This window comes from Pavona decussata, unplaced genomic scaffold (assembly GCF_977016875.1).
Source record: "Pavona decussata unplaced genomic scaffold, jaPavDecu1.1 SCAFFOLD_2, whole genome shotgun sequence".
In the NCBI taxonomy this organism is placed as follows: Eukaryota; Metazoa; Cnidaria; class Anthozoa; order Scleractinia; family Agariciidae; genus Pavona; species Pavona decussata.
The window spans coordinates 1,477,596-1,499,716 of NW_028145426.1; the positions used below are offsets into that span (position 1 = coordinate 1,477,596).

General features: G+C 36.9%; 1 protein-coding gene across 1 annotated transcript in view; it reads left to right on the forward strand.

Moving 5' to 3' along the window:
* Nucleotides 1–6,824: 6,824 nt before the first annotated feature.
* Nucleotides 6,825–22,121, forward strand: part of LOC146489925 (A disintegrin and metalloproteinase with thrombospondin motifs 1-like) — a 28,333-nt gene continuing 13,036 nt past the window's right edge. Inside the window, exons 1-17 of the mRNA XM_085120510.1 lie at nucleotides 6,825–7,576; nucleotides 8,282–8,313; nucleotides 9,136–9,202; nucleotides 9,571–9,884; nucleotides 10,902–11,043; nucleotides 12,170–12,333; nucleotides 12,807–12,893; nucleotides 13,234–13,358; nucleotides 13,962–13,975; nucleotides 14,939–15,044; nucleotides 15,490–15,621; nucleotides 16,111–16,270; nucleotides 16,805–16,903; nucleotides 18,177–18,316; nucleotides 18,898–18,964; nucleotides 21,150–21,228; nucleotides 21,444–21,565. Of these exons, the coding sequence (XP_084976636.1) occupies nucleotides 7,531–7,576; nucleotides 8,282–8,313; nucleotides 9,136–9,202; nucleotides 9,571–9,884; nucleotides 10,902–11,043; nucleotides 12,170–12,333; nucleotides 12,807–12,893; nucleotides 13,234–13,358; nucleotides 13,962–13,975; nucleotides 14,939–15,044; nucleotides 15,490–15,621; nucleotides 16,111–16,270; nucleotides 16,805–16,903; nucleotides 18,177–18,316; nucleotides 18,898–18,964; nucleotides 21,150–21,228; nucleotides 21,444–21,565 (1,896 nt within the window). The 5' untranslated portion in view covers nucleotides 6,825–7,530. The remainder of the gene's footprint in view (nucleotides 7,577–8,281; nucleotides 8,314–9,135; nucleotides 9,203–9,570; nucleotides 9,885–10,901; nucleotides 11,044–12,169; nucleotides 12,334–12,806; nucleotides 12,894–13,233; nucleotides 13,359–13,961; nucleotides 13,976–14,938; nucleotides 15,045–15,489; nucleotides 15,622–16,110; nucleotides 16,271–16,804; nucleotides 16,904–18,176; nucleotides 18,317–18,897; nucleotides 18,965–21,149; nucleotides 21,229–21,443; nucleotides 21,566–22,121) is intronic.

A 22,121-nucleotide genomic window follows, 5' to 3' on the forward strand; every position in this document is an offset into this window, starting at 1 on the left:
AACTAATCTTAGTAAAAAAGTGATTTACCGCGCTTGTTGATTGCAATCTCTTCTGTTGCCTTTTTCGTTTTGGTTTAAGTTTCAAGTTTTGTTGTCCTCTCGAGCGAAGAACGTTCCGAAGAGCACCCTCGAAAGCGAAAACCTCACCAGGAATGATCACAGTTACGAGCCGGCGGCCATTCAGCACGGTGGACAAAGGATGATGGGCAGGCCCGTATTCCGGGCCTCAAATCGAACTTTACCAGATCTCCCCTCCGCCTGACCGTGGGAGATCTGGGTACGAGATTAGTACCGCTATTGGTCATAAAGTTCAATCGCGTTAAATTTCTTATGAATGTCTTTAAATCTGAAATATACAAAGTCAATTCACTATCTTGGATAGACTGATTCTGCGGCTGCACATTGAACCTTTGGCTGTCTCAATTTTATGGTTATGATGAATCCTCCAAACCGGTTGCCATTCACTCTAATATGATTAAAACCTTTCGCATTACTTCATTTGAAGACATGTTGTAATTGTCCTTCTTTCATTATTCATTTTTCGTCACTAGCTTATTTTGACCACTACATTTCTATAAAAATAAACATGCAAAAATAGCTTTGGACCGTGACCGCTCGGAAGACATCTCGATTTAACTCAAATGGAATTTATTAATTTTAGTGCTTAAAATTCATGTTGTCATCAGTTAGTTATTTTCTCTTTCAAAATAAAACCTGTACCCTGCAACTTGCATCCTCTTTTAGACTAACATTTTTCCGTGATTTGTTTCTTTACTACTTCGTCGATGTGTTAAGAATTTTCCTTTTGCTCAAGCGGGCGAACCTACGATTTCCTTTGAGGGCGCGCACACTACCGAGCCTTTTGTTATTATCATAAGTTTTTCTTGACAAAAGTTGCTTGCCAACTGTCTCATCCATTTAATAAAGTTACAGACTAAACTGTAAAATATCTTATTTCCGAACGCTCCTGTTTTTTTTATGAATCCTCTTAACCAATTGCCATTTACTTTATTATGGTTGGAGCACTTCGCCTCTCTTCATTTGACGAAAGTTTGTAATAATTACAGTTATATATGGATGAAAAAGACTCATCGGGGCTTGTGAAACGGTCTTCATGAATCTTGATTGAAAGAGGTCGTCTCTAGCTCATTAGGCCACACTTTTAATTATAATGATAGGATGAATAAAAATACTTATCAGACAATCTATGTGTCATCATAGTCTCACGATCCAATTCATTTCACACAAGAAACATTGGTTAGTTATGTGTCTACAGACATAGTGCTTACCAAGCAGTTATCAAGAATCTTGATTAAAAACGAGCTCTCTCTCTCTGATAATTGATAAAACTTATAAGAACGGAAAAATATTCCAAAGCCATTCTTGCCCGCGTGTTGCTCGCAAAACCTTGAAGAGACGAACAGAATCGAAGAAGAAGCGTGGAGTATGAAGTCCTCAATTTTGGCTGTGTTTCTTTGCACCTGTGTGCTGGTGTCGTTGATGATTCCTGGTGAAGGAATAATGGTGGAAAAGAGAGGTAAGAGACTTGAAATTTGTAACTGAGTAAATAATGAAAAAGTATGTATTTTCCGATTGATGAAAAGTTTTATTTTGTCAGTGATACTCACGAAACTTACCTACCTTGAATGTTAACTACCTTGAGTCGAGGAACTTTTGCTTCTGCTTGGCTATTACTGGGGAAAAATAAATCGTGAATAAGCGCTCATACACACCGTTATTTTTCTACAAACAAAAAGAAATATTTCAATGAACGTCAAGAGCAAAATGTAGCTGGTGTTTAGTTCTGTCATTTTTTTTTTCAAGACAGAACGTTTTTCAACACTTAAAAACGTATGTCTATCGTTCAAACTTCCAATGTAGCTCTATCCTGTCCATCGGTAGTCAAAGACGCATTTTAATGCTTTCAGTGCATTGGGAATTGAAAGACATTTGAAATTTTAAAGTACTTGTCAAAAAATGCTTAAATCATTCCTCAAAATAATTCTATCAAATGGAAAACGAAGAAGAAAATTAACTGTGAATAAAGTGAAACCTTTTTGTTTTTAATTATCCTTGTATGCATGACTTTGTGTTTAGATATACAGGACCCTTTCAAAGAACAATTTTATCACCAATACCTTTCTGTTCTTTCCAGAGCAGCCATCTGTAGAGCAGAAGTACAGAAGGAGTTTGTGTGAAGCCGCACGTAACCTGGATTGCAAACGAATACTGAATGAAGAAAGAGAAGATCCAACGGTAGCTAAAGCTGACCTTCTACCGGTGGCATAGAAAGGAAAAACGAAAAACCAGTGTAGTCACTGTAGTAATCTGATCAGACATAAAACGTGTAAAAGATTGGGCCCGTCTTGTTAAATGTTCACTTTGGGGTTGCATGGGTTGAGTGAAGGAGAGGGCTTGGGATTGCTTTGACGTGGATCCACCTGTCCAGATTCATACTTTCCAAATAAAGGAGGTCCATTGTACAACACCTCAAGCCCTTTATAACGTCATTTCATCAAAGTGGCTATGTTCTCCTCTCTTTTGCTATTGGTATTAAAAAATTTAAAGGCATATTAGAATCAGCCTGAACCCAAGAATAATAGCTCGGTTTTGTTTCAAATTACTTTACTAGTTTTCTCAAACCATAAATGAGCTTCTTTGTTTACTTATGGCCAGGATGGATGTGGATTGCAACTTCCAAAAAATTTGCAATGCAATTTAAATTCAAGTTATTTTATCTTCTGCCTTGCGAAAATTGCTATTGTTTTCCTTTAAAAGGAAAAAAAAAAACAACGCTTGACGCCTTCCACTTGCTGTTCCAGGAGCATATTTTTGCACAAGAAAAGATACTAAGTTTTTATTTCAGCACATGTTTGAAAACATACCGTGAAAATCTCTATTGCCTAACGCCTTTGAGGATTCTGTGGCGGAAACAACATTTAAAATGGTCAAGGGTGCGAAACGTTCAGTAAAATTCTTTCATGGTTTAGAAATGCAATGAAATTATTTTTAGAGTGCTTACGTGAGGACGTCTATTTTTAGAGCTCCCCATGCTTACTAGTCCTGTGGAGGAAATTTGGTTCGCCATGGGGTGAAAGGAAAATCTTTGACCTCGGCTGGATTGGAACCCACGACCGCTGGATTAGTTCATCAGAGCTCTAACCAACTGAGCAACGACGTCAGCAGGAAGCCGGTCTTCTAGCTAGAATCATTGTCCCTTAATTACCCTTGATAAGAGTTGCAAAAGGTGCGAATGGGGCCGAGTATCAAACATTAAAAACTGAATTTATTCACACTGGTAATAACATGGTCAAAAATACCACCTGGCAGTCGAACAGTAAGCTCGTGTAATGGTCCAAGGGTTTGGTTGAACTCGAGCCTTAACCTTGAAACAAACTCCAGCTAGCAGTGAGGGAGGCGCTTAAGCCGGTGACCTCCGAAAGCCAGATTTCCCTCAATTGATCGATCATTCTAAGGTCCATTTATTAAATGGCTCTAGCATTAGAACCTTTATCCTAAAATGCACTTATGCCGAATGTGGCATCGAAATTGGTCAAAATAGTGCATGCACTTGTTTTACATGAAAAGGAATCTTTACATTTCACGATTTCGTGATCAGCAAACTCCCTTAATAGCTAATTCTAAAATTTTGGTAACGATCAAAATCTAACGAAGCTATCCTTTTCACACATATAAGACCATCATTTACATATTAGGTCATTTTAATAATAATTAAATTTCTTTCTAAGCTGCCCTAGTAGGAAGTTTCTACAAATGAGAGATATTTACGCATACGGGCCAAAATCTGGACTCACTATCTTCACCAGCTGTGTCATGGAAAACATTCTTAAAACCGAAGAATTCAAATTACAAGCATGAATTCATTGCTTTTTGCTATAGGCCTGTGAGCTTTCTGTTATGGTGCAGTGCGTCACTTCGAGACATACTCTTTTATGTGGAAGGAATCAAAGTTGTAGAAAAGCATTTACAATGAGTCAAAGTCAGGCAATTGCTTTTTTTTGTCAAGTTGAATCTGGTCATCAGATGTCCAAATAATACAATCGTTCGTCGAAAAATTGTCGCCAAAATCAGTCAGGATCGGTACGTCTTCATTGTTTTAAAGGAAAAGAATCTTCAGTTTTAAGGATTTCTCTTAGTATAGTAAAATTAGTATCTTAATTAATTCGTGAATAATAATTAGTTAGCGGACACAGCTTTTCGGTGCATTTAAAAGTGATCACAATCTAACGAAGATGTTCTTTTCGCAGATAAACTATTGTTTCCCGACAGTGACTCTTATCAGTCCATTTCAATAACAATTTTAACCTTATCCAATTAAACGCTTTGATAAATAACACATCCATATATATTACGGTAAACATATGGATCCATTTAGAAATCGCCATCCACATCAACAGCCATCGCTATTGTCCGTTATGCTTTATGTGCATTTGTATGGCGTTTGTTTAAACGTTCGGTCAGTGAACAGGTTGCAAGCTGTAGGCCTGGTCCTACATCTCCTAGCTTGCAGGTGAAAAGGGGGAAGGGGGGAATGAAAAATGTAATTCCCAGGAATATCTGAAGGAGGATTTGGCCATAATTCTTTTGTGGAGTTGATAAAATATTACTTTATCGGTAAAGTAAAATTTACGAACTTATATATTTCGTACTTCCAACTATTTTAAAAATCCAGTTATACAATTGATATTTTCAATTCTTATGGTCATTTTAGAATTCCCTGAAATAATAATATCGACGGAGTTCTTGCAAGGCAATCTGCAATGCATTCGAATAATGGGAGATAAGGCCAGAGATCGACGAAGAAAAAGACATTTCAAAAGACGACTAAGAGAGGAGCTGTATTATTCGTTCAGGAAACATTGAAACGCAGATGGAAGTAATGTGCTATGAGAGAATTCAAAATATAATGCATGTATCTGTGTGATCCTTCATGAGCTCGAGGTAGGACGGGAAAAGTAAGGTATCCCTGATTCTCTAAGCCTTTTGATGTTCATAACTTGAACAAACATAACAATTACCAGGATTACCTTTTCGTCATAACATCCGGTGGAAAATATTCTCGTGTTTTTGGCCCACAATCCTGTCACAATTGTTGCTTTTATCTTAAAAATTGTTATAGATTGTTTGAAGAAATATTAAAGAGTACTGTGCGAGCTATTAAGGGTGCTACGCATAGGTACTGTGTTGCTAGATTTTATCATCTTGATAACGTCCACTTTCCACAAAGTTTTGGTTGTAGGAGTGATTTCTTTGAAACACTGACAGAACATAACTGTTTTAACGGGGGTCATGACTCGTATTCCTTTCATGTCTCATACGCGCACAACAGTTACCAGCCAAAACAGACTTTGTCTTTTGTTTCAGTACATTTTTTTTCAGATATTTAAAATAGAAAGTCTCGAGACTTCACAGCCAACTGAATGCGAGTCAAAGTGATATTTTAATGGAGCAGATTTGAAAATCTTTCAGAACTTACGAATATATGGAAACGATTTTCTCAGCTAGGCGTCATCGATATATGCTGATAAACTATTCATAAATAACTGCTTAGACGATTGGGGTAGATTTATGTTTACAATTTACTTGACAAAACATTAGGAGCACTTGAATTACAAGTTGATTCGTTAGGTCTAACAGTGGGTGCTTGCTTAGTAGTGTTGTTACAATTGCAGATATGATAGATAAGTTACCTACTGATAGATATTGTCTCTCCGATTCTTTGCAATCAGTATTTCAAAGAGGAATACTATTAAAGCTGGGTATTAAATTAAATTTATTTCGAAGCTGGCTATTTAAACGAATTTATTTTATTCCGCTTTAACAGTCCGAGTAAGTGCCTTCATGCTGGTGGCAGATCATGCCACACCCAATCAGCTTCTTGAAAGAATTTTCGGGTAATAATTAGTGAGGCCGGCATGTATTGATGGGGTTAACGAGCTATCGATATCTTGACTTCTATAGTCATGTTAATGAGCGAATTACAATCAACAATGTATTCATTAAAACAAAAGATCAACTGAACAATTTAAATCTCAATGTAAAATAAACTTTAGCAACTCATTCTATTCAAGAATGTTTTGTACAAATGTTTTTTGAAAGCTGCAACACCTTCAGGACCGAATCTACATCACGTGCAGAATGTACCTTTAAGAAAATTTCTTATCCCAAGAATATTTAAATAAATAAATAAATTATTTAATTAATGCAAGTAGAAATCGTAATTTAGAACTGTAAGAAAGTATAAACGCAAATAAATCTCTCAAAAAAATTCCAGTCGCTTTTTCTTTAGAGAATTGGGTTTTCAACGAAATACAGACGTTTCCCTTTGAGAGCAATGTTTACTTTCTCTTGAGAGCTCCAGATATTTGCGTGCATCCACATATAACATCGTATTCTTTTTGTAAATAAACAAAGAACTTTACATCTGTACCATTCACAAAATATTTTAATGTATTGTCCGTTTCTGAAATTAAAAAAAAATTGGAACTAATCCTGACACAGACAAACTTTAGCACCGATCAGTGGACTGGTCAAATGAGGGGTTTTTGAGATCGACTTACTGGAAACATTTTTTGGAAACAGCTGGACGGCGGAAAAATCAAATGCAAGCAATGAAGGTAACTGCTTTGTTTATTATTATTTTTTTACCATACATTAAGGAAAGAAGAGCAGTTATTAAGCTAAAAATTCGAAAAGCATGTAGCTGGAGGTAAAATATACAGCTATTTCAATTAACGTTGTCGAATCAAAGTTTCAAGCTTAAAAACAGGACCGAAACGGATAATGTGGGTAGTCAGTCTTAATATATTTTCGGAGGCGCGACAAGTAGGGTGAAAGGAAACACTGTTTACGTTTGTTTGCATGTTTTAAAAGCGAAAAACAAAAACTCGCAGTATACACAGACTGACAGTAGGGAACTTAAACAACGACAATGGCGACATCAACGAAAACGTCACTTGAAAATATAACTTCATTTCATTTGTGCTACTACGCGATTTATATTTCAACCTCTCCAACTTGTACAAAACCTGCGAACTACCCAGGAACCGAATTGCTCAGGCGTGTCATTCGAGTAAACAATGCCTCGACCGTACAGGGCAGACTTGATGTGGCGGGCAATATGGATTCTGAGTTCTTGTTGAAATGTATAAGGTATTTCCCTGACTACGTTTTGATATTGTCGCATATGCGTTGACGCTTTTTTGGACAACCTTTATCGAAACAGCTGTATATAAAGGCGAAAGAAATGAATGTTTCTAATATTTCCTTCATTATATTTTACCAGTCTACGACTTTAACACTTTGGCACATACTAGAATTAAGCGATAATTCAAATTTGTTAGTGAAAACAGAAAGCCTATGTTATTTTCTAATCTTTCTTAATAGCTGAGAGGTTATAGTGCCAACCTTTTTTTCTGAATTTGCGACGAAATAGTAACTTAAATATTTTCGGAATTCGTAATATGTAGCAAAGCTCACTTTGCCTTTCTTAACCGTTTATATCCACAGATGGTTCATTTGGCAAGATATTTTGTCACCATTCCCTTTCTGTTTGGTAAGTTTTGTAACTGCTCTATACTTAAGGGCATTTTTGGCTTCATCTTGATTAGGAAAAACATCATTTGCATTTACTTTCGCAGAAAGATCTGGTTAGTTGGTCGCCATGTTTGTTTTGAATTAAATTTTGCGTTGAACGTAATGCAAATGAGGTTTCTTCTGATCAAGATGATGATGAGTACTCCTTTCTTGGCTTCGATAAAAAGAATTCCACAGAGATATTTTTTTTGGCTTTCTTTCGGTTATTCCTCTCATCAGTTTTCCTTTGTCTTTCTGTTGAATGTCCATTCACCTTTGTTATTGTTGAAAATGCCTCCTTTGTGACAGCATTTTTTCTGAATTTTTCTCACATTTCGGGTGGCAGAAAAATGCTGACGCAATAAGTTGCACAAACGGTGCAATAGTCCCCTTCAAGAAGACTTGGACCTATGTGAGAGTTACAAAAGTATGCGTTCTAACAAGAGTAATTATTTTTTAGGCTTTTAGTTTTTTGCTATTGTTTTCAACAAGCAGTTAATAAATTTTTGGCAGTATATAGCACTGAAAAGCTTTCCTTTCTGGACAACACTATGTTCTCGCGAAAACTAGACGCCTTTTTCAGTTTTTCGCCTTCTCACAATATTCGAAGATTTCAATATATATCAGATACACACATTTCACGTCGTAAAAAACAACTTTAACTGTTTGACACATTTAATTGCAGAATGCATGATGCAGAAATCAGTGGATTCAAAGGTAGCAGAGTTTTGAAACTGTTTTGCATAAAATTTGAGTTGTAATTGAGCCGGCCTAAAAGGAATGACAAGTATCCTACCGGAATTGTTTTTTTTTAATGTCATTCCATGTACAACTTCCAGAATCGGTTTGTGACAAGGCATACTCGGAAGAGAAACGAGGGCTCCCCTAACAGGAACACGACCACCAAGCATCTACTGAATGAATAACACAACATTCTCATGAATTTCCCAGACAGGTTTTCATTGATGTATGCAGACAAATTTTTTTATGGATTTAGAGCGGTACTGCCTCCTGGTAATAACAAAAAAGGATTTCTTTATTTGGATGGGATCGCTTAGCGATGGAGGCCAATGCAGTAAGGAATAGATTTTCTCACTCGAAATGGAAGTTAGTATTGTGTTGCAGCGTATGAATATAACCCTTACGAAAACGAAGGAATTTAAGAATTAATCATTGTTAATTAAAATAGAATTCTTCCTCTTACAATAGGAAGTTGAATTTCTCCTTCAGTACTAACAGAAACGATTGAAACTCGACGGGCACTCTATAAAAACAAACTTTTACCACAAAAGATGGGTATCGTTGCAAAATTACCGTAAGGCCGGCACTACTTCCTTTTGACTCCTAAAACTATCCAAAAGTATTACATTGCGAGCATGAAGAATTAACCCGAAGATAGAGAAACGGTTTTCAAAAAATTAACATAAAAATGTCTAATACTCTAATTTCATAACAAAAATTCATCTAAGACGAATGAAAGTGCAGTCTAAGGTTTCTAGAACTATATAACTGGTTAAAAATCGAACTTCATTTCCATAGCCTCTTCATCAACACATGACAAAAATGGAAATAGAACGGTACTTTGGTGTGCAGACCTTCGCGGACGGTAAGTTTAGATAACTGCAGGAGGTCTTAAGAATTCAAGAAGAAACTTTATATACGATGGAATGGCAATTCAAACAGTTCTTCTGTGAACTCAACTGCTATGCTTTTCACATTTTTTGTCGAATAGCAAAGGTATACTGTTATATGAGAATTTTCCTCAGTCACATAGAATAAATGCGACCCGGAAAGTTACTGAACAATAGAAAAAAACAAAACAAAAACAATATACGACAGTCGAACAAACGACATCATTCTTGTGGAAACCTAAATTCCATCAAAAGGTAGTCCAAAACCTAGCTAAGCACTATTCAATTTTCGTTGTATAGAAAGATTCTTGTTAAAAATGTTACTTCAAATATGATTTATTAGTTCCGGAGTATGAAGTAACCGAGCCATATCTGTCGAATTCCAATGGCGAATTCGTGTCACACACGCTCCACGGGCGACATACGCGCGAGTTACACGACAGCGGTGAGTGGCACTACAGGATGGACGCATTTGGAAACACGATGCACCTGAAGCTGAGAGAAAATACGCAAATGGTGAAACCAGGCCTCGAACTGGAAACAAGGCACGAGAACGGTGACGTTACAAGAACGCCTGTCAGTCTGAATTCATACTTCCATGGTAAAGTGACCTCGGATCCAGGTTCTTTGGTGGCTGTTAGTAACATGAAGGGACTGGTGAGGAATCGTTTGCTGTTTAATTTAATAGACAAATTCCGATAGAGCGTATGCCTGTGACGTCATAATTTCTTAAATCCAAAACTAAAGAGCCTCCAAAGTTTTTATCCTCATCAGGGATAAGAGGCCGTATATTTATAACTGTTTAGAGTTTTACAGCTCCATTGCGTCCTTCCTTTGGAAATCAGAGCAGTTTGAATTTCACTATGGAGTTGCGTGACAAAGAGCTACGATCGACTTTGTTGTAAAATATATGCTTATCTCATTATTTTTAGCCTTTTATAAGTTAGAACATTAGAGAAAGTGCTTTTGTAAGTGGTTTTGGTGTTCAGTGCTGCTAATCAGTCGCTAGATAGCCAAAGTAAGTTCCAGATGTTAACACTATTTTTCGGCCGCCATATTGGTGCTCCACGGAGGGACACCAAGATGGCGGATCTACACTGGGCTCTGTAAATTTCTGCAAAACATTTCGACGGATAGCTGATGTTTGGGGAGACGTACAGGCCTAAAATTTAGAGAATTATCTCCTTTAGTCATCCTCTATAACATCACAACTTCTCAACTTTTTCCACTGGATGGTTTTCGATTTATTTTTTACTGCGTGACAGTACATACCCTCTGCACATTAAAATTTGTACTTGGTTGCAAGGCTTTTGGAAATAAGATAACGAAACTATTACAGTGAGGTTCAGGGATGAGCAATTAATTTCTTTTGTTTTATTCCCCAAAGCCTTGTAGCCAGGCTACGATTTGAATACCTCTCAATCGGTCTATTTAAAAGTGGGCAGGTTATAACTTTTTTCCCTTTCGAAGTCTGTACATTTCGGTATGTCGTTTATTTTTATCCGGTTTTATTGTGAAGTCTCAGAGCAATGGTGACTGTCCTAGTAGAATTAAACACATCAGCTACATGTCATCCAATAGTAACCCAAAGTAACCCTTGATTCTACGCTTTTGAAAGGCATAATAGAAGTCAATAGAAGTCTAAACTTTCCAGTTACACTGATACTTTTTCAGACTGGTATGATCAGGTTATCACGTGACACGCTGTTTGTTCATCCAATACCCGATCACTTGGCACAACACGTGAACACCAGAAATGGAGCCCAGCCGCATCTCGTCTACAGAAAGTCATTAAATCCTCTTCCCTGTAAAACAGGTATCTGCAAACTATCTGAAATACAATATAACAATAGAGTTGATGTTCACGGGCGTAAATATGTTTTTGGCCCTTCTCAGGCTCATTTTAGCCCATCTAGCTGAGACTACTGAGAATTTGCTTCTTCGTTAGGTTTTTTATCCATTTTGTAGCTCAAACAATTTCTTTGCGAATGGCAACGCTTCCAGTCAAATAAGCAAGAAAACGGCGCGAACAGTTGAATGGTTTCCAGTTGTGATTGGCTGGCTACGTTATTTTCTTCTTTCTTATTGGCTCAGAGCAGCGGGCTAAACTATATTTTAGCCCGCAAAATACGCCGTAATGCCCGATGAAATTATTATAATAATTAGTTGACAAACTTAGCCACATCAATGGTTACGCTGCCAAAGCAACAAAGCCGAGTCAAATCAGTCCTAAACCACCCAGTCTCAATTCCGGAAACATTTCGTCATTTTAACACACGTTTAAACCAGGACAACAGGTAATCTCAATGCAAGAACCTTGGGCCATTCTTTCTTACAAACCCACGTAGCCTATTAGCTCGATTCCGAAAAACTCCGAAGACAAGAGTAGTCGAGAGATCAGTAAATTGGTTAATATAGTATCAACTGGAAAAACATCTAGGGCCTTAAAAACCAAAACAAAAGAAAGTAAGGGGGTGTTTTTTCAGGTAACAAAAACTCTCTATTAGCGTCATACCGTATTCACAATAATCACGATTTTGATTCTGTTGCGACTATGATGATTACAGACCGCTGTCGCTAGTGGTCACATTCCTGACTTTTACAGAATTTCAGTTAAACCCTAATGAGGTTCTCGTGTTCATAGTATTATCGTGTTATCCCAAAAATTCAAATTTTACGGCTTTTGGTCAGTTTCCACCAAATATGTTTTAACTCTTATTATGTCTGACTACACTTAAGGTAATTTACAGTGTGCGGAATCACTTGGAGCAATTGAAATGATAACCGCTCATATTCTCTAACAAAAAAAAAAAAAAAAAAAAAGCGGCAAAAAATTACCCAAGATGATAATAACATTTAATTTCTTAATCCTGTTCCTGTCGCCATAAGCATAGGCACACAATGCGTCACTCATTCATTAATATTTATTGTGTCTTTAACAGCTTCAAAGTTTGATTCTTCCAACAATTTTGATGAGGTCATCAATGGCAGCTCTGATACTGCTGCTTCTCACAAGTTCTTACAAGTAGAGCTCTTAGCGGATGAGAATGTTGCAGCTAAGCATGGAAACAACACCGCAGACTTCCTGTTAGTTATAGCAAATATAGTACGTATTCGGTTTTTTTTCTGCTATATGTTTTCGTACAAGCTCACGTATACTCCCGTATGCATACTTGAAAACAGGAGGGAAAATGTATCCTCTTTAGGAGCGATATATTTACCTTTTGTTAGCTTGAGAAAAACTGTAGTCTTTCAAATTGTAAAGAGTGCCTAGCTCATTGAGGAGATGAACAAGATTTTGTTCTTTGGCGATGTATATTTTAGAAAGCGTATTCCAGTTGCAAAGATTGATGGTTATATAAATTAATATATATTCCTTTAAAGGTAAGTCTACAATGATAAATTAAGTTGTGTCAACAGTCTAGAATTTCAGTTATATCTTATTTTTATGTTCGCGAAGTCAAGAGAGGTCTTTATATCAGAAGTAATCAACAATAATTGGAAAAGCTTCTGATTTAGATAGTCTAGATATAAAATTAGGTGCTGTATCTTTCGTTGTTGTTTTTTTTTTCTTGAAAGGTCGCTGGATCGTTCCGTGATAACTCAATTGGAAAAATGAAAGTGAATTATGTCGTCAGCCGACTTGCAATCATCTCTAACAAAGAGGTAATTCATGTTGCATCTATTTTTATGTAGCTTTAAATTTTGCAGAATTTACTTTGCATTCTATTGAAGACAGTTGTTATGTTAAATATGCTAGATTTATGCCTCAATGTTACCATCCAAAGTAACTGACGTGCCTGGTCAAAGTCGGTCTGTCTACATGTCTGAGTACTGAGTAGACGTGCATCATGCCTTGTCATCGTCTTCATCATTATTATCATCATCATCACAATCATATAATGCTCTGTTGCTTTTATTGTTGTCATTGTGTTTGTTTGTAGTTTTTGTAGAGTTTTTGAAGGCTGGTCATTCTTAATTAAAGGTACCCCATTTTTGCTTTCAGCTAAACGTGAACCGAAACGCCCCAAACGGCGAGAGACTGGCTAAGCTAAATGGGTGGATCGAAAAACATAAGCCTAGAAACCAAAGCGATCCAATGTATTTGGATGTCACTTCACTAATTCATGTGTAAGTCGTGTTAAAATGTTACTTTTCATTTACGTCATTTACGAAAACGTCTGCACTGTGGTAGAGAGGAAAGGAGGGTATGGAGAATTTGTTGAGTAACAACATGTCGTTCCAAAATGTCACTAGGTAACTTATTTTTGAATGTTTGGTGGCTATTTTAAATTCGTCTTTGGTGGCAATCACCCCCCTAGAAAATTATAAATTATTATTAAGCAAAGCATTTAAATAGGAAAATTACTTGTATACAGACTTTTAAGTTTCTATACAGCATTTATTTAAAGTAATTGTTGGGTATCATTTTAGTATTTTTATGTATATTTTCAAGCACCCAGGACATTTCTGGAAGGAAGTATGGGTAGTTGTCAGTCTATTGTAATTCCATGTTGTACTTTCATGATTTTCATTGCCATAGAATAGGATAAAACACCATAAATGTCTATTTTTTTTCAGATCTATTTTCTGTAACCGTGAGACGTAGCATAGTTTGATAAATCTATTAACAAATTACCCAAACCAACTTGAAAGACATGCTTGGTGACTTTTATGAACACAGAAAAAATTAATGCTTTGGACTAAAATATTCCTTTTTTATTTCATTTACAGTGGCCAAGGGGGCGGTACGTATTTCTATGGAAGAGAAATTTGACATTTCATTTACCATTCCACAACGGATATTAAATTCGATTTTAGAATGATCTGTTAAAATTATATTAAATTAGGCTTGAGCTGTTCTCGGCTCAGTTAAATTTCTCATGTTTGCCTGTAACTTTTAAACTGTTTAAGGACGGTGCCTACTATTGTTACTGCGCATACGTTCTGCGCATCTTGAGATACTCGGGTTTCCTATGGGTGGTGCCTGCTAATGCAGGAATATTTTTGCGCGTTTTAAAACTATGCGGAGAAAGCAGAACTTAGCAAACGCTTTTGGTATCTCGAAAAAAAATTGGGGGTAACCATGCATTTTTCAGAGATTATTAAGCTTCAATTTAGGAAATAAATCCCATACATTGCTTCATATTTTAGGGCTTTTTAGAGATATTATTGCTTAATTATCTCTGAAAAATGCGTGGCTACCCCCAATTTTCGTTTTGGATTCCAATAGGCCTTCCTAAGATCTTCTTTTCCCGCATAGTCATAAACCGCACAAAAATACTTCGATATTAGTAGGCACCGTCCTTAAGGTGGAGACATATTGAAGGCTGACTAACATCATGATCAGCGAAAGCTGATTGCATCTTCTTTGTCACAAGAATTATACATCGTTCTAAATTTGGCGTATTCTGGAGATGGACCGAATTGGTCCCAGAATAGGGGGAAACGGCCCACAAACTCCCTGGTACTCTTGAAACGGAAACCTATTGGCTTGTAGAAGGTCTTTTCAATATGGCGTTTTAGGCAGTGAATAAGATCTAAACATGTAACCTGTGAGCAGTGAATTCCAAAAAGTTCGGCTTCGTGAATTAGGATTTTTAATGTGGGAGACGATTAACTCAATATATTTTCGACTTTAATGTAGGGAGTTGAAATTTAAAATGGCCGTTTTCTTGCATCGCTTAACTGGCTTTAATATCTCTTAAAAGGAATGGCCTTGCTGGGAGGGATATGCTCCCACAGAGTCGTTGGTAATGTAAATGGTTACACTGGATTGCAAACCGCTGGAATCATCTTGCACGAAACCGGTCACAAGTAAGTGATTCTGTGCACAAAATGGATGAGGATGAACTTGATATTTACTGGATTTCATAAGTATAATCAAAACCTTCTTGATCCTGAATACAAATAGGGTAAAAGAAGAGTAGGAAGGTGGGTGTCGCGGGCACTAAACCCACTAAACACTGACTACTAACATTCATTTTAGAGCAACATCAACAACAAAAAAGCACGTTTTGAAGCATTTCCTCCTGCTACATCTTTTCCCATGGTTCTCCTCCATAATGAAGAACAACTTTGTGAAGGTGTGTTTTTAAATGGATTCGAAAATATTAAAATTGCATAACCTGGGTCTTAAATGCTGTTGAACCATTCGAAAGTTAGTGGAAACCTTTGAGGGTATGCACAGATTTAAGAGTCCTCTTTGGACTGATATAAGTATAAACCTCTTTTCAGAAAACCTTTCTTAACTTTGTTTCAGCCTTGGCGCGGGACATGATGGTGACAACCATTGTAAAAGTGGAGTCAACATTATGGCTACTGCTTTACCAGGTGGTAAAGGAGCTCTGAAATGGTCTCCATGCACCAAAAGACTACTTCAAGCATTTCTAAGGTCAGTGCTAGATGTCGAAACCTCCTAGCGCTAGATTCACGAAGCCCTCCTACGTTAAGATGTATCATAAGCACTGTTGCTTAACAATAGTGTATTGTTAAGACGTAGTACTCAGGATACATGTTTACTTGGGAGTGCTTCTCGATCGTGATTCTACCACCTTGGAACTAGTGCGTCTTTCGAGATTATGCAATTCTGTCAGTACCTTGATAGCGGATCGCGAATTACATGGATTGTTTTGTTACACTCAATACAGGAAAAGGAGTCAAGAGTTGGTTGAAAGCCTTTCGTTAACAGTTACAACTGTAATTTGAAGTCCCCTAAAAGTTAACGAATATTTAAGGATATGCATAAACATCACCAGACTCCCATCAGACTCCACTTCAAAATAGGGAACCCTAGTTGGGGGAGGTGGGGGGGGGGGGGGGGGGGGACTTGAAACTGATCTAACTATGATCATCTTTAATTCAAATATGTTACATTTTACAGCGGACCAGGCTCTAAGTGTCTGGATGATCCTCCACAAATATCTCTTCCAAGTTTCACCAACAAAAACCTCGCTACAAAATTGCCTGGTTTTCTATTTGACGCAGATGTTCAGTGCAGATTTCTTTTCGGTTCACATTATCGACAATGCTCTGATAGTAAGGCAAGTTGGTTTCTAACAAATCTGTAATTTTATGATATTCTCTTCGGTTTCTTGGAGTTTGGCAGCTATCATTGAGTTAGGTAGAGGTGGAAAATTTATTTACTGAAGTTATCTGACTCCAATAAAATATACCACTTTGATTATGTTACTAGGTACAACACTCTTGTCAAATTTTTTGTGTTCATTACTTTTTTTTCTACAAACTTCTGTTTCAACGTCGCTTTTGAGAGACAGCGGCAATCCCTCGGTAGAAACAAATATTGATAAAGTGGCTGTTTTTCTTTTTTGGATCAGAAAAACGTTTCCCGTACGATCCAGTTTGCGTCACGTTTAAGCAAGAATTACAAAACAAAGTATGCAGGAATTATTTTATACATTTTATGGATAGTGACACAGCTTATTTTAGACTAAAGAACTGTACGTCTGAGTTTGGTTCTTTATATAACCTGGTAAAACAAGCATTTTGATCCTCTTTTCCTACCAAGTAAACAAGAAAGTTTTTAAACATACAACTTTCTTTTGTATCTCTAAAAGTATCAGACATGTCGTTCCCTGTACTGTGCGAGGACATGGGATGTTTGCATTACCATGGCGGCCCCGCCTGCTGATGGCACAAGATGCGGACCACGTCATGTATGTAAATTTAAAATTCACTTTCATATCATCTATCAGTACATCCAGTAATTAACTATTTGCATGCCGGCTTAGTCTGTTTTCAGCCCTATTATATGAGTGATAATTCAATTCTAGCTATCCCCTGTACACAAAACTCGTTATAATTGCAGCTGTTAAAAATTCTGCTAGTTTTTTGAGCGGATTGAATCGAAATAGCCTTTACAATCAAAGTTTTAAAAAATTGAAGGAGTGAAAGCTGTTGAAGACAATGGTCATGGTATACTTATAATTGAAATTAATGAAACAAAAATAGCTGCAGAATTAAGGGCCAACCCCTTACCCCCACCCCCTCCCCTTTGATAAACAAGCAAATAGTGTTAATATGTGTTTCAGAACCAGAGGAACATTTAAACAAAAAGAAATTGTTATCTATTTCTTGGCAGGGGTGAATTCTTATCTCATTTTTTAGCAAAATAGAATATATCCAGTTTTTAATTGTTGTTTTCTCCACTATTATAGAAATTGATTTAGTTAGATTTGTGATGGTGCGTATTGACATAACGATAATTTATACGATAAAGAATTGAAAAATGGTCAAATACTTGTGAATTGTTCGTGGCTATTCTGACGCGGCGTTTCGTCTCGGCCAAGAGACTCTTCAGAGACCTTTAGAATTTGTAGGCAAACTCGTTGAGCATCACGCTCAAAGTCCCGTTCGCAAATTCAAGATGTTAGCAGTCTGGCCCTCTATCGCAGAATAAAGATTTGAAAATTGTCAAATACTTGACAATTTTTCAATTCTTTATTGTATAAATTTCAACTCGTGTACGTGCGGTTGGGAATCCTTCTGCGATAGAGGGCCAGACTGCTAACATCTTGAATTTGCGAACGGGACTTTGAGCGTGATGCTCAACGAGTTTGCCTACAAATTCTAAAGGTCTCTGAAGAGTCTCTTGGCCGAGACGAAACGCCGCGTCAGACTAGCCACGAACAATTCACAAGTATTTGATAACGATAATTGGCAGGAATAAGCTTCTAATATTCATACTGGACAAAGGTTGCATTGGAGTGCCGACCGTTGGACAGGTGGATGACAGTTTTGATATTCACACTCAGTGCATGTTAGTGGGAGTACGTTCCCTGTTGTTCTCTTTTAATCAAAGGAGGTTAGGACGGTAAGAAGGGGCATCACTCCAAAGGAAGCCTGCTGGTCGTTGTTTTCTTGTCATTTGGCTTTGCCTCACAAGAAACATAGTTAAACTTGATTTTGTTATGCTAATCTTTTGAATAGTGGTGTATCAAGGGCAACTGTGTTGATAACGGCCTCCCAAGGACCAATGGTGGGTGGAGTGAGTGGTCTGAATATGGTCCGTGTAGCCAATCATGTGGCGGAGGTGTGCAGTACCGAGAGAGGACGTGTACTAACCCTCCGTAAGTAAATATTTCTTGAAAGGTTCTCACTTAGATTAAACAAATGTTTTCCTTTTTTTTTTAAACATTCGAAGCTTCATTCTTAATCGTTTGCTCAAGTAGAAAAACGTTTTAAGAAAACAAATATCATATCAAATTCAGCAGATACGTCAAGTTCGTAGAGATCTGCTGGAAAGTCATAACATGTCATATTGAAGTTTAAATTGCACGATTTTTGTAGAGAAATATATGGCTGGGGGGCTGTCAACGCCCGTAGACCATACAATTCTTTGTGAAAATTGCATTTTTTTTTATCTTTTTCTTTTTTATCCTCGAGTTTAAATCAGATCGCCACGAAACGTTATGTGTCTACTAAACTCAGATTCAGTATTGGAAATTAATTTCTGAGCAATGTCACGCTAGCAGTGAATTGTATAATCATTTTAATGTCTTATTTACCCTCCGGCCCTTAATTAGTAACAGTAAAGTGACTCTTGTCATCAACACGACATCATCAATATAAAACATGTTAGGCTGAACATTTGCACTGAAGAATTACGCTGAATAAACGAGGCTAATTCCATTATATATATGTTTTGCAGACCTAAAGATGGTGGAAAGAAATGTGTGGGATCACCCAAAGGCAAATGGAGGATCTGCAATTCTCAAGTAAATAATGATACGTAGAAAATTTGAACTTTTTGTATTATACATAAAAACTAGTGTATCTAAGTAAACTAGTATTCTAGAGTGATGCTGCGACACATTTTGTTGATACTGACATCACCCATCATTGATAACCACAACAACGGTGTATCCAAGTCAGTGAGGATTATTTTAGCTTCTGATGTTGAAGGGATGAAAGGATGGTAGTTGACTGCCATGTTTATAAGACATTGATGGTTGATATACTAATAAAAATTATTTGTGAATGTGAAAACGATTATTAGCAGCTAAGTTCAATAGTCATTACTGAATTTGATGCACCATTGCTATGGTAACTTCTGATGACATATTTTGGCTGGAAATACTGTTAGGGCAAAGTGCAATGATTGATGTTTTTTTATTTGAAACAACTGACATTAACAGTACATTACTTAGTAGTTCTCAGGTGTCATTTGTAACAAGAACAACAACGTATTTTAACCCATTGATCACCAACCGTAACCAGAGGTTTTCCAAACATTCGCCAAATTTGCAAAGTGGTAACAAACAACCTCATGTGCAGTAAAAATGCACAACTTACACGGTAAAAAAACCAACACCCCTTTGGCCTAAAATAGTTTAAAATTACCCATTATCGAATAAAAAACACTAGTTGCCAATTAAAAATTTTCCAAAAAAAAAAAAAAAACTTGAAAGTAAAAATATCGATGAATTTGATCCTCGCATCACATGGGTGAATTTGATCCGCTCGCGAGGGTTTGTTTGTTTACGCGAGATTACGCAGTTGTCACGGTTTATCAATGAAAATAGAAAAAAAAACCAAAAAACATAAAGCTTTCCTAAGTGAAAAATTTGTTCAGATAAGTCTTTGCTTAACCCTAAGAAAGAAACGCTTATAATTCTTAAAGTGAGACGAGAGACGCGCAAGCGATTTGAAGGAATTACAAGTGCATTTCGAAGCGATTTTGTCGACTCGTGCGGTGCACGTTTTTCAAAAATTTCGCAAAAACTGTTCGGAATACAAAGAATCGGTCAATCAGAATGGTATTTTAGAACAAATTTACAATTAAACCTGTAATTTTTGGTGAGTTGAATTCCCAGACGTACTCGCAATTTAAGCAAAAGTCCGTGGCCTGAAAAATAATTTGAGTTGTCCGCCAGCTGGTCGGCTGGATAAAACGACAATTTGACCTCGAAGCACAATCTCTTCGCGGTTATTTCTCGGATTTCCCCTAGGCCTGTTGAAACTGTTGAGTATTCCTTAGTAGTTCTTCTTTCGATTTACCGCTGAGCGACGTCCACGTGTTTTATTTGAGTTGTTCGTGGCGCAGTGCATTCTGGAAAAAAGTGATGAAATCGAGAATTCGTCCCAGCTTACATACGTACTTTTACTTTAATATTTTTCTTGAATCTAGATCATGTTGCTGCTCGCTCGCTGCGCTCGCAACGCGGCAATGAGTATATTATGCCGGAATGGGAAGTTCACGGCGTTTTATAAGGTTTTTCAAATTTACTACATGGTCAAAATGAAAACAATTTTAGTAGGATTATTTTTCTATCAAAATGCTTTTCAAAATACCAGAAAAATTTCACTCATGACTCAAATTCATTAGTGTTATTACTGATCCAAATTAGTGTACCACATTTCAAAAATAAGTGTTAAAATGCCACTGAATTCTAGAGAGACGCAACATGAATAAAAAATCCAACTTTTATCGAGATTCATTAAGACTTTTTCTTAATTCCCAAAATATTTTCAGCATAAACACATAAAATCTTAATGTTCAACAATAATTTATCAAGGTGGAGTTGAGGTGGATAGTGCTACCTACCTTTGTAAACCGACACTGAAGTGAGCAGTTGTCTTTATGTAAAGATCAAACCGGTGGAATTTCAGTCTTAGCTTGACCATTCTTTAATAACTCGCGCGCGATATCGACGACAATACCTAAAGGCGAATAGCAAATACTACCCAGAGTTACAATAGCCAATCATTGGGAGCACGCGATAAACACTGGCCACTGGTTTGGTATATAATAACCGACTGTACATACTCAATGACTGGCGGTTCAGGGTAGGCCTAATGGAAATGATCTTATTTTTGTGAACCAATCTGATCCCCTTTACTGCAATCTATGAACACATACACATCTGTAATCTGCTTTACCAGTATCTCATTTTATTTTAGATAGAGTGCTCTCTTCCTTCTTACCGAGATGTACAGTGTCAAGACATAGATTCGGACTTGAGGGCTCACTATTCTGGAGGTAGGTCAATACTGATCACAAACTGCACATGCAGCACACTTACTAAACGCGAAATGAAACGCGATGTGTACCAACACTTACCTGATGAAGAATGGAAAGACCGAGGACTTGCATTATTCTTCAAAGTTATTACCATGGCCTTGTTTGTTCTTTGTTATGTAATGCTTCCATTATGTGAAAGATTCCAGCGAGTGAATGTTCATTTTGTTTGGCAGATTCCTGTGAACTTGCCTGCGAGAAAGGATCTGTGGTTTACTATCATGGCTTTGTTGCAGACGGCAGTCGATGTAATAATCGTCCCGAAAGTTTTGATATCTGCATTGAAGGAAGATGCCGGGTGAGAAAACATATATGTTTTCATTTGATGTGCTGTACAATACATTAAAAATGATTTTTGCGAGAGTTGGATCATTACAATTGGAAGCTTGACGCCGACAATGAAGCCGTTAGCAAATTGGATTTCTTACTTCTTAATTGGCAAAGACATGGAACAAAACAGTCAATCAAACTAAATGCACCCTATTAATCTTGAGTGGAAGGGGTGAAGCAACCAAATTTTTATATGGGCGGGTTTTTTTGCTTTTGTTTTTGTTTTTGAAATTTGTTATTGTGGGGTTTTTAGTTAAAAAAATAAATATCTTTTAGTTACTTGCATTCGAAATCGTGGCCGTTAAGAGAAATTGTGATATGATGATACAAACAGTATGCATTTCCTTTTTTTTTTGTTTTTTGTTTTCTTGCTTTCCTTGAGCACGCCTCGAATACCTTGATAGCTACATGCGGGTTCTTAAGTTCGTTGAATGTAATTTTATTATTTATTCAATAAAGTTGTTGTTGTATTCTCATTTTACTGATCTCAAGGGGAAGCAGTTTTCGACGTACTACACATCCTT